Source organism: Telmatherina bonti, assembly GCF_933228915.1.
Source record: "Telmatherina bonti genome assembly, chromosome: 22".
Taxonomy (NCBI): domain Eukaryota; kingdom Metazoa; phylum Chordata; class Actinopteri; order Atheriniformes; family Telmatherinidae; genus Telmatherina; species Telmatherina bonti.
In genome coordinates this window covers 13,875,398-13,888,501 of record NC_136631.1, presented here as the reverse complement: position 1 = coordinate 13,888,501, position 13,104 = coordinate 13,875,398, and the positions used below count along the sequence as shown (strand labels likewise).

Below are 13,104 nucleotides of genomic sequence, written 5' to 3'. Positions count from 1 at the left end.
CTGGTGGAAAAAAAGTACTTTTTTTTTACTGGTCAGAAAACATTCAAGAAGGGTCTTTGTCATTAATTAAACTTGTAATTTAATAACGCATCAAATATGGACAGACTGGAACCTACATGTTTAAAAGACTAATTATGATTGTAGTTATTTTTTTAGTTAATTTATTATAAAAATATTGAAAATCTTACATACTCTACCATTAAGTGTTTACATGATCGTTTTTCATCGGTTTAAAGCAGAATTAAGTTTTGTTCAGAATTAAACAGGAATTAAAACTCCTATGTAAATGTAGCAATTGAAATAATAAGCGTGTTCGTTTTTAAAAGCCAGTTATTTAAATGCAACATTGTTGCAACCTCTCAGTCGTCAATTTAAAAATCTGGTTCTCTCAAACCCAAACCACCCACTTTTTTCATAGCATCTACCCTGATGAGATGCTGCATATATTTTTATTTTCTGTATAAGCCTTGATGTCGAAGAAATGTCTTTTTAGTCTGCTTTGCTCCTTGCAATCAGATGAGGTCACAGCAGTGCAATAGTCTCAAAGAGAGTGGCATTTTCACTTCAATTTGTTACAAAACCAGCTAATAGTGTTCGGTTGAAGAGCAAATTCTGTGTCAAAGGCAGCTGGAATGGCTCCATCAACAGGAGGATGTCCTCTGGCGAGGGTTAATGGGAGTGGAGTAGGGGAAAAGGAACTGCTGAGAGTGCCGGAAGAACAAAATAAAGAACTTTTCAGCTTGGATTTCTCAGAGTAATGCAGGGTCAAAAAACAGGGGTCAAAACCACAATGACATCGTAATCTGGCGTGCGCTTGCAATTGTGTGCATGTGTGTACGCGTAATCCGTTCAGTGTGGCTCACATCGTGTCTCATTTTAGCCCAGAATCACAGAAAAAGGTCACTCTTTGACCTTTTCACAGCTCAGAATTGCTGTAGCACACTCGCCTGATTACTGTACACACAGACACAAGCAGGCACACACGCATATCCAAAAACTGATAGAGAGGAACACACTCGCTTGGAACAGAAAAATGAAAGAAATACAGCACACAGTTCGAAGCGTACCTAAATCTCCTTTTTCTAATCTTGGCTGACCGCACTGTGTAAGTTCAACATCCAAACATGTTTACCTCTTGGATCTCAAATCAAAGACAGCCACTGAGTTTTGTTTGTTATTTAAATTCAGTCGGATATTTTCTTGTGTTCATTTTTTCTCCCTAAGTTCCCTTCACACCCGATCAATGGACAATTAAATTTGTTCTGACGCCATCTTGCAAACTTGCGTTTGTTATGTGTAAAATGTCTTGGTTTTTAATGATCAATAATGTGCTTTTTCAATAATTACAGCTGAATTAAAGCGGAAGCTTGGTGCTGGATTTTACACACAAAATGTAAGTGGTGCAAAGCACACACACATGGTAAAATCCCACCTCCACCAACAGAATATAGTCTATCGCTAATTACATATTTTAACATATCAGTCCAGTTAAGTTTAATATGAACTGGTCAGCTGATCATTTCATCAAACCTATTCATTTCCTGTTATAGCTCATTTCCTCTGACTAATATAAAAATGTAATGTAAATGGAAAAATACAGGAGCCGCCAGATTATTAGCCTATTGGAAAGAAGGAATTAATTCAGTTCAATTCAACTTTATTTATATAGCGTCAAATCACGGCAATGCCATCTCATAACGCTTTACAGACAGAGGGGAAAACATAATGAAGGCTAATTCAGTCTGTAGTGTGATGGTGAGCAGACACAAACCAGGAGGACTCCACATTTTGCCTGCTGTGTTTCTGGTGCATAAAACGCTACACAGCTGTAACACACAGGTAGAATTTACTGAATATAGGTGAAGACAGCAGGATGCATCGCAATGCATGAGGGCTTTTGAACAGCTCTAACAAGCATGCGTGCTGATTGAAAAGTAGCATGAATACATCACAGTGAGAAATCGTGGGAAAATAGTTCCCTGGTCACCACAGAGGTTGGCATAGCAACCAATCAGTTCAGGTAAAACATGATTTCGGCCTATCAGAGTCCTTGGGTAGGACTACCTGGTGTATAAATGTCAGCATGGGTCAATTGCCACCACATCATCAGCGATGATGAAAACACGCCATTACTGTCAGAAAATGTCAATGTGGCCATGAATCTCAGCCTCTCCTTGTTAGAGTGAATAATGTTTTCTCAGTGGGTTGCACAGTCTGTGTGTGTGAGAGCATGTTAAGCGAGGAAACAAGAGTAAGTAGATTTTTCAGACAGAGACAAAAGCCATGTTGACTGAAACTGTGAGGAAATTACTGCGCTGAAATGATGATTTCCTTTTTTGACAACAAGCTTTTGAGATCCGAGCAGCTTTTTCTTCAGCCGTTTGTGTGTGTGTGTGTGTGTGTGTGTGTGTGTGTGTGTGTGTGAGTGTGTGTGTTGTGCATTTAGGTCTAAAAGACGTTTTAACCACATCTCAGTAAATCACACTATAACTACCCTGAAAAACACATCTTGACTTGCGTGTAATGCATCAGCTTCTGCAGACTTGATACGAGTTTACACACGTTTGTGATCAACCTACTGAGTGACTGGACCAAAAAAGTACATATATAAATATCATTTCATGTTCTGCACTGTATGCACATGTTTTTACATATGAGAAAAGACAACAAAAGGAATCTTTTCAGTCAAAACAATCTAACTTCATAATTTGATCTGTGGAGTGTTTTTTCTGCACCATTCAATACACTTAACTCCTTTCAGTCCCCCAGGAAGTTCCTCAATATGCTTTTTTTTTTTTAATCAAAAACTGAGGGGGTGCCATTATTTGTTATATCAAGATTATTGCCAGGAAATACTTAGCATAAAAGCATTTTTAATTGCATATCTTAAAGTAGTAAATAGTTTCAGCTGTATGGACATTGTACAGGGCTGCGTGATGTACTATGATGTACTGGAAATGTTTTAAGTCTTCCTAATAGGGCTGACAGAGTTAATGCAATAATAACACATTAATGCAATGTTATTTAAACACCATTTTAAAATGTTGTGCTGCTAACACAAGTGAAAGTATAATTAGATTCCACATTCACTGTCCATTGCAATAGAGAGCTGTTATGTTCTACAGTGCTGTTTACCAGCCACAACGCAAACCAGGGTGAGGATGTTCGCTCTTTACTTTCTAAAATAAGCAAGTTCAACCAAAGATATCACATGCAAGCTGAGCGCACATTTAACACCAACAGTGTTAGTATTGTGAAAGATGTAATAGAAAAACATCAACTCAGTTCAGTAAATCAAGTGCAGTGATCCAGTTGCCTGCAGAAAATACCGTTAATCAGTCACACTCATTTCTAAAAAAAACAAGCCTGTCTCCAAAATGACCTGTGGAGTGGCTGTCACAAAGAGACAGTTTTTGGAATAATTAACACACTTATATACCAATATATTATAATTAAAACAAAGTTTTAGTTTGTGTAAGATCTCCACTGATCTCAAAATGAAATAACTATCAACTATCAGGTCAATATTGTGCCAAATAGTTTTATACTGCGATAAATTTTACTTTAATTTATTCCTCTCCTTCACGATTCAGTTGATTTGTTTGCAACACTGTAGATTAGACCAGCATATGGACTTATATGGCCAATACTGGCCAACTTAAACAAGGCATTATCATTTGCAATAGTGATCTTGCATGCAGGCCTTGGGGAACCCCTTCTTTATTCATCTGAGCCGTCATGTTTATATTTATCCCAGCTTCTGCTCTCTGCCTTGTTCTATCTGATCTGTCTTTTCCTGTCCAGCGCTGCTGCAATCCCCCCCCGTCTTGTTTTATTCTTTCTCTTGTTTCATTTTGTCCTGCTCTGTAATGATCCAGCACATGGCTATGAGCCAGAGTCGCTCCATGCAAGAGGAGAGATCCCTCAGGCTGCAGAGTGGATGCAAAACATATGGGCAGCCTTTACTCAACTAAAAAATAAACCAAACAATGAAAAAAATTAAACAAACAGTTGCTTAAATCCCAACTTCCTAATGGAAATCTTTTACAGAACAGCATGCTAAAACTTGGCAGGACAAGTCTTGATCCATATCTGCAGTCCAGACATTTTGTTTTCCAACAAATCGGCTGTGCGTAGATCGACTTTTATGCACTGAAACCTTTCAATATGTGTGTGAGTGCAATATGACTGGCCTGTTAGTGGACATACAAAGCATTTGTATTGTGTTTTTGGTTACTATTGGTCAGAACCAATAGTTTAAATGGGCATCAAAGCCTGGTTCTAAAGATGCAAAACATGATTTCTGAAGTCCTGCTTGGGGTCAGATGTAAGGTTGGGTTACGTTTAGGGTTTGACTTGAACTGGTTACATTTAGAGCTGGGCTCTGCATAATGAATAGAAATGTCTTCATTAATGATAAATGTGCAAATGTTTGTATGTCTGAGGAGTGAAATTTCCAGACAATTCTTCATGTTTATAAAAACAAGGCATGCTGGACTGTTCACACACTCAGCACACACACATGCACCTGATTTTATTTATATTTATTTCCTGAGTTTTAAAGAAGACTGTCACCAGTTTCCTTCACAGTTCAACCGGAGCATCTTGTAGTTTATAAAGTGTTTGTGTGAGTTGGTACCTGTTGCGGTGGTGGTCGAGGCTGTGGGTAGGAACTCTGGGTTGGGCCGGGTGCGGTCTGCTGAGGGGGGCTGAAGTACGGAGGGGTTCCCTGCTGCCCCCCCTGCTGCTGCTGGCTGTAGCCTCCCATTGCCTGTTGTCCATACGGTGCCACCTGCTGAAACGATCCATCACACAATGATTAGAGGGGAGACATTAAGGTCAGGACTGAGTCACAAGAGTTTCACTTTCATTGAAAAGCAACACAGAGAGAATGGCAGGTTCAATAAGTAAGACATTACAAAGTGAGGCAAGTGACATGATGTAGGAGTGCATTTCGCCAAGGCCAGAGTTTTTAACCCGTTACAGGAAAGCAATGATCATCCCACATAAACTATTTTTTCAACATGTCAGATCATCCCTCAGCTACAGGCTCTTAATTTAGCTGAGAGTGGGCTGACACCCGTCTCCCAGCAGTCCTGCCTAATGAACTCACACTGCAGAACCCTCTAACTTTATGTCCTCTGACTTGCCAAATGCATCCTGCTCTCAACATTATCCCTGCCTCGGTCAGCTCACAGATGGAATGAGGTGTGCTGGATATTACTGCAGACCCGTCCAAGGCCTTAACCTTAATGAGGGACACATGGATGAGCTGTAACGTTCCAGGGCAGCACAATTAAAAAAAAAAAAAAAAAAAAAAACTCATGAGGACGAAGCCACGCCAAGTGGCAACGCTGCATTACACGGTGGTTAGGACAGAGAATATGAAGAGGGAGTGCGTGTAACAAGCTGGCACAAATACAAATGTAGTCCTAATCCCTTCTTGTTGTTTGTTATGACTACAGACAGCGCCAGGTGCTCCTCACTGCTGTGAGGATTTCCTACGGAGGCTGGGGTTTCTTAGTCACGCAGACGCACAGCTACACACACACAGCTACACACACATGCATTCACACAAAAGCAAAGTAGATTACTAAACAACATTTACGACCGCTGGTAAAGCAATATGACAGCGCTCTTCGTGTCATATTTGTTCTCCATCATGTCACGTTGCCTTTATATTCAGTGAAAAGTGCCGCCACAAACTCATTAAACATTCACACAGGCTGTAATTTGGGACGTTTGTCAAGCTTGTTGTCCACTTCCAGCTTTTGCCCCCTAAGTCCTAAACTTTAATAGGTCCTCCTAAATCTTCTTTGGCAAAGTAAAAATCTCAAACTTATCATGATTTACGTCTGACATGATGCTGTGAGGGCCTCTGGCAGCATGACTATCGCAACTGTAACTGCCGCCTTGTCACATAGGACAAAATCAGAGCAGATTATTGCAACGGCCACGAGAAGTAAAACTCATAAAAGTGCAAAATATAATGAAATCTGAGCTGGTTGCAGAATACAAGTGGAGATTAATACATATGAAACAGTTTAGAAGAGTACCTTCATCTGAGTGGGTGGTAAGAAAAGAAATATTTTCTCCAGAAGCTCTTCGACTCTGAATGCAGAAGATTGGACATTGCTGAATACATTTTGCTTCAGTGGAAATTTGATTTAAAAGGGCAGGTTTGTGTGTGTGTGTGTGTGTGTGTGTGTGTGTGTGTGTGTGTGTGTGTGTTGTGCTTAGTGTATGAGAGTGTGTCATTAGGGTGAGATCAGTCTAGCTGGCCGAGAGGTTAATAGCATGGCCCTGCTCATGCCAACATCACCACTGGATTCATTACCAGCCAGACATCCACACACATTCACACATTCACACACACACACACACACACACACACACACACACACACACACACACACACACACACACACACACACACACACACAATCTTCCCAACATTCTGAAACACTTAAATAAATGCAAGTGTGTTTAGGGATTTACCACAGTAAAAAAAAGAAAAAAGAAAAATCTAAAGCTTGCTCTCACAAACTCACAGAAAAACATCATTCTGAATCAAAACCCCTCCAATAAAGTAGCAGCAACACTATCTGGTGATCACTGATGACAGAGTAGTGTAACACTCTGAACTGCACTGTTCTGGGACTGATGCGGATTAGGTCGCCATGGAGATTGAGACCAGACAACCGTGGGTGGGTAAGGGAAGACAGTGACAGACAGACAGAGGAACAGATTGATAAATACAGAGGCACAGATATCACACACACACATGAAAAAAGAGGTTTAAAAAATCTTAATGCGATATACATGGTATAAAAAACTAACTGAATGATAAACTAGATTTTGATATCTTTAAATAAAAAAAAGCTGTTTTAGTTGCGAAAAGAAGTTTAAAAAAAAAACAAAAACAAAAAAAAAAAAAACATCCCTCCCCACAACTAGTGAGCATGCTGGAAGAGGAACCTTGAACACACTTATGCTGGTTTAAAAAAATTATAAGCAAGCTATGTGTTACCTGAAGTTTGCATAATTTGATACATCATTTCATTTGGGGCCACCAAGGTTAGATTTACCAGATTCCTACTTTTTAGACAAACCACCAGAGAACCAACAGATCATTGTAGTGAAAAGCTGTCAGAGCAGTAACAGCACACATTTAGTGTTTCTTAGGGGTTTTATTGTTAATGTCAGATCAGTAGTTTGACTTAATGAGAACCTTAAGTTTAAAAAAACCATTGTTAACGCAAGCAGTTGTCTCTTCTGACAAGTCGCAATGTTTGCTGTGGAAAAAAAGTCTATTCACACCACTAAGTTGGGTAAATGAGAACACATTGAACGGCTTCTCCTGTAAAGAGGAGCAAACTTTACTGCGGTTTATTAAGCTATCTTCCTGCTAGATGACCTGGCTCTCATCACACTCAGGAACTGCACCAGTTGTGTGTCAAACAAATAGAAATCCCAAGATAAGTGAATCTTCTTTAGCTATTGTGTGCTTACAGAATGATCATATGCTGCTGGCACAAAAATTGTGCAACTGGGAGTAAAACAAATTATCATGCTAAATCAGAGGCTGTTGGTCTCACCAGAGGCATGACGTGTCTCATGACATAACAATCTGTTAACATGTACAAGTTTTATGCTGTTCAAATTCTTGCATGAACAGCTGTAAGTATTCAATCCACTGTGCAGGTCGTGTTAGAAGTGCAGTTGTAAGACTTGTTTTTTTGGGTTTTTTTTTGTCTTTTTTCTTCAATAACTTCCTAACACAGAGTATTTGACTAGTAAACCAGGGGATTAAGATGGCAAAGACAGGTGAGGCACTTTGATCATCCATCAAAACATCAATTATTTACTTATTTATACATTTTCCCCCACATCATATCCCAGCAAAACATAACTTATGCAAGCAAAATATCATACAATAATTAGGTTTATTCAAAAATCAAACCCAAATTTCTGAGCCGGGATTCCATCTGCATACCAGCTAACATATGTCCCCTTTATATATTATGTATCATCCTCAGTAACAAACACTGCAAAACCACTGAAGCTGTTTGAATGAGAATAAGCATGAGGCTACATCTGAAAGTGTTAATTTATATTATTTACTGGTCACAAATGTAGCAGTTTTACAAAGCTGGGTTGGTTGTATAGTTTTTTTTTTTTGGGGCGATCCGGTGCATTGCTTCGCTTAACTTACAACAAATGCTGATCTAATAGATCTTGATACTTCCTAACATCTAAAAAGTTTTCTTGACAAACCCGTTTATGGTTTTATCTCAACGGTGTCCGTTGTGACTGTGTTCAAGAGAAGTGACAGATACACAAACTCTCAGGGAGGCAATCAAGTAAGCAAGCAGAGAAAACAGACATGGAGGCAAATGGAAAAAGAGAAATACTGTCAGCCAGCCATTCAGTCAAATAAGCAGAGAGACAGCGGGCGGACTGCAGGTTTAACAAGTAGCAACCTGTCAAAGTGGCTTTGGGAGGGAAGAAAGAGTTATTCAAATCCAGCTTCTGTTTGATCGCTGGGGCAGACTGTATCAATGTACTGTACCTGCTGAGTACACACCAACTCAATGAAACCTGATGCTCTTTGACTGAGAATATGCTCAGTGATAAACTGACTTGCTGTGCTGCTGGTTACATCAATAAAAATAACTGCTGGAAGGAGGAAATAAGACCATTTTCTGTTTTCTTCTTTTGCTTTCACTCAGGTGTGTGTGTGCGTGTGTGTGGAGGCAGACTAAATAACAGTGTGATTTATCCAATGCCTTGGCAGGCACACAGTGTCAAATAAATGTCTGTAATGAAATGACAACAGATGTGAAGTGCTGTAGGGAGAAATGACGCAGAATAGACGTCCTGTGAAGCAAATAATTCACCATAAAGTGCAGAAACAGTGTGATGAAAACAAAAGCCTTGGTGGCATATTAAGACACAAAGACACAAACAAAAACAGTGAGAATAACTCGATCAAAAATCTATCAAAATGAGAGCCGAATGAAAAGGCAAGCAATAACTTCCCCTTCTGCAAATGCTGGGAATAAATAGCCGTCCTAACTCTGCTTTAAGGCGGCAGCGCATGCATGTGTGCACATGCGAGTGCCTTAAATCAGCCGTTTAAAAACCTTGCACGGAACAAGGCACTGTTTGTAATTCAATTGGGCCAATGAGCAATAGACAGGAATCTTCATAATTCTGTCAAAGTACTGATACGCCTGGATGGCGACCAGGACCAGAGGTTGCTCCACTTTGAGTGACAGATGGGCTCAGCCAACCAGAGCGCTAAGCGATGCCACCACCCTGACCCCAGAACGCACTCACGCGCACACACACTGACAGCCTGACAGACGCACAAACTATAGCGCCAACTGATCACAACAAGTAGCCACCGGCTTAAAATACGTTTTTTCTTTTTAAACGAAACAGTTAATAGAAACAGGAAGTTTGTTGAAACAACAAGGACTGAAACAGAAGATAAATAATGCGAACAACATGATGCAGTGGCTGAGGAAGATGTTTAGAGAGAGACAGAGATGAAGAGATAGGCAGGAGGGAGATAGAGGACGGGTGTTACACGTTGAGATACTTAAAAAGAGAGATAAAGTGATGTATCACGTGATAAAGATGGAGAGGGGAAGATAAAGATGGCGATGCAGACAGAGAGATATATGGAGAGAAAAGGGCAAAACAGACAAGTGCACACAAGAGGCAGCGGCAGAAGAGGGTAAGGCATCATGTAAATAGTGATGAGCAAAACAAGGTTATTTGATTTCCATATAAGACACATATAATGAGGTGGAGACAGCCACAGAGATAACATGTCACTTGTCTCAGAAATAGCAGGTTAAATAATATGAAAGTACCAGGACAGAACAGATAGAAGCGAGACATTTCAACCATGACTCATGCTGCAAGAAGACAGGTGATTGTTGCGCAACAATTTGTCCATATTTATTTGTTCCCAGTTTTCTGAAATAAAAGGATTCTTATTTTCTTTTGCACAAAACATTGCAAAAAACCATTACAGCCACCAGCAGAAGACACAAATGGCATGTGTGTATATATATATATATATATATATATATATATATATATATATATATATATATATATATATATATATATATATATATATATATATATATATATATGTGTGTATATATTTGATATTCAAGAAAGAAGACTTTAGTCTGATGTGTTTTTTTGTTTATCTCAGAACAACATCTTCATAGTTGTCTCTTTCTGCGATCCATGAAAACACCTGATTTAGACATGCTACTTTAATATGCCAGACATATGATCACTCTAAAAGCATTACATATTTTAAATAGTATTTTATAGGTACATCTTTGCACCAACCTTACAAAGTATACAACATAATATCTACTTTTTCCTGTCCTGTAAGGACAGGTGCTGATGAAGAACATGCATTAAGTTACATGCTTTTTTAAACCGTCCTAGTTTTAATTGAAACTTTAAAGGGGTGCTATTATGGTATTTGGAGTTTTCTGAGCTTTCTACCGTGTTACAGTGTTGAATCCCCATCAGACATGTGAACGGCACTGTTTTTTATCACCTAAACACATGTTTGAGTTTGAGTTTGAGTTCCAGCACTCTCTCCGTTCGGTTTCCATGGCGACGAAAAACGCGTCGTTTTAGAGAGTTTTTTCTACTTGGAAATCCTTGTGACGTCCCGGGGGATAAGGTTCGGTGATTGGTTACCTTCTACTGGTTAACAAGGGCATGTACAAATACATCAGGCGGGTGGAAAACGTCGGATAAAGTTATTTCCAACGATGGCTGGTGAGTTTACCAAAGAGAGACATCCTGCTGCATTCGTTGCTGTGGGTTGCTGTTTTCCACTTCGTTTTCAGGGTCTGATTCAGGTTCCAACATGTAGGGCTGTATGCTATGTGTTGACATTGTATTTTACTTTTTTTAATGAGTTCATATGAGCCTAATCCTTCTGTTTATGAGATGTTACAATGATGGCGAAAGCAGGTGCAGTGCGCGCTCCCGATGTAGTGCAGTGGCGGGAGGCGGGGCTTAATGCAGAAGAGTCTCAATCCACTCGTTTTGCCCACAGGCTGATCTGACAGCCTACGGAGAGGGTCGGTCTGAAGTAAATAAAGCGATTTGTGACAATAACTCGATCAATCCCAGCCCTTCTGGTCTCAGAAATAAAGATAAATTAGCCTGAAATGCACATAATAGTTCCACTTTAAATACATTTACCTCAAGCAACTTTTTAAATGTTATAAATGATCTAATTGTTTAGATAACAGCATATTCAACAATAAGCTTAACTAATGTATGCGCATTCTGCTCTTTAATCAGAATTATAATCACCTGGATTACCTGTAAATTCATCGGAGGACTGAATCTGAGTATGCAGATGTCGGTAATATTAAAATAGTCACATTTGTACCTAAACTGCATTTTTTTCTGCTTTTCTCAACTGTTCTGAAAGTCGAAAAGCTAACTTAACAGCAGATTATCAAAGGATATTTTAGTGAGGGAACACAGCAGGGAAAAGGTAAGACAGGAATGGCAGTGTTGACAGATGTGTCAGTCAAGGGAATGAAAAAGTGTACCACTATCAAAATAACTCTGACAACTGTGGCAGTTGGCTGACTTTTTTTTTCTACAGAAAAAAAAGGTGGTTGAAGCATTTAAATAATCCAGCAGAAACATTTTTCAGTTGACCTCCACTGTTCACCCTCCTCTCACTGTCTCACCCATCCTGCCTTAAAGAGTCTGAAACAACAGGAAAGGAAGAACATTGTTTCTAAGCAGTTCCAGGGCAGGTTTGTGGAATGAAAAAAGCAGTAGGTTTATACATTTATTGATCAAATCTATAGATAGATAGGTCTCCACCTGACAATATTCCTTTTATTATGCTGCATCATGTAATTCTCTTGATTTTACATGTCTGAGTTTTATTAAAGATCTTCTGATTATTAGTAGAGAGGGATGGATGGACAGACAGACAGATGTGCTATGATGGATAATCCACATGAATGGATTTATGAGTGGTTGTTTGAAAGCCACCATGTCCCAAAACAAGGCTGCGATGTCAGCAGGGTGGCGGTGGAGTGATGTCTCGGGTTGGAATAAGGAGGAGGAAGATGAGGGCGCTCTTGGGGCGCTCGAGGGTGTTAAAATGACCTTTGCAAAATACGTTAATTTTCTAAGTGACCATTGGAACAAAGGTAAAAAAACGGTGCCCTCTGCAGCAAAATCATGTTCATGCAAGACAACGCACCGTCCCATGCTGCATTAAATAATTAAGCAAAGTTTTTTCATATTGCACCTTTCACAGATAGTTGTGACAGAGAAAGTAAGCTGATCAAATTCACAATCACAAATAAGTTACTCGTGATAAAATGCATAAAATCTAAGTATGAAATGTAAAATTAGTCAAAAGAGCCCAAGTTTGCTGCTGAAGCTGCTTTTTCAAAAATAATCCATGCGGGCAGGTTATTCCACAGTCCGGGTGCTACTACCGGAAACATCGGTCCCCTGGTGTCCTAAAGCGAGTGCAAGGGGCCATTCAAAGATTCTGATTGGATGTTCTCAGACTAGGATATTTATAGCTAAAGCAGGCCAGCAATATAAATAAACACCATTACCACTGAATGGTGTAGAAATCTCATGGCACAATTTTCAGTAGCTATGTTACTGGTTTACATTCTCTATGTGATGGTGTTCCACTGCTAGGCATCTCTGCAAGATGGCATTATTCATTTGCAGCTCAGCTACGTGTTCGAAACATTGACATTTTCTTGTTGTCCGCCAACATAATGTTCAGTGAGAAAAATATATGTCTTATTATTTTCAACACTTAAATGTTCTTAAAACATGACATGGTGGCACTGTCTTGATGACGGAATATGCATAAGTTTTAAAGCCGCACTGCAACATTACAAAATACATTTTACATCTGTATTACATTACATTACTGTATTAGTTTACATTACTGTATTACATTACAGTAATTACATTACAGTGGAGTTTTTTTTTTATTATTATTATTATTATTTCTGTGCTTCCTAATAAAAGATTTACCTCATTTGTAATAAA

General features: G+C 39.2%; 1 protein-coding gene across 1 annotated transcript in view; it reads right to left on the bottom strand.

Moving 5' to 3' along the window:
- Positions 1-13,104, bottom strand: part of LOC306772661 (AT-rich interactive domain-containing protein 1B-like) — a gene marked incomplete at both ends in the record, with an annotated part of 174,903 nt that overhangs the window by 123,694 nt on the left and 38,105 nt on the right. The window contains one exon of the mRNA XM_079262259.1: positions 4,640-4,795. Coding sequence (XP_079118385.1) covers positions 4,640-4,795 — 156 coding nt within the window. The remainder of the gene's footprint in view (positions 1-4,639; positions 4,796-13,104) is intronic.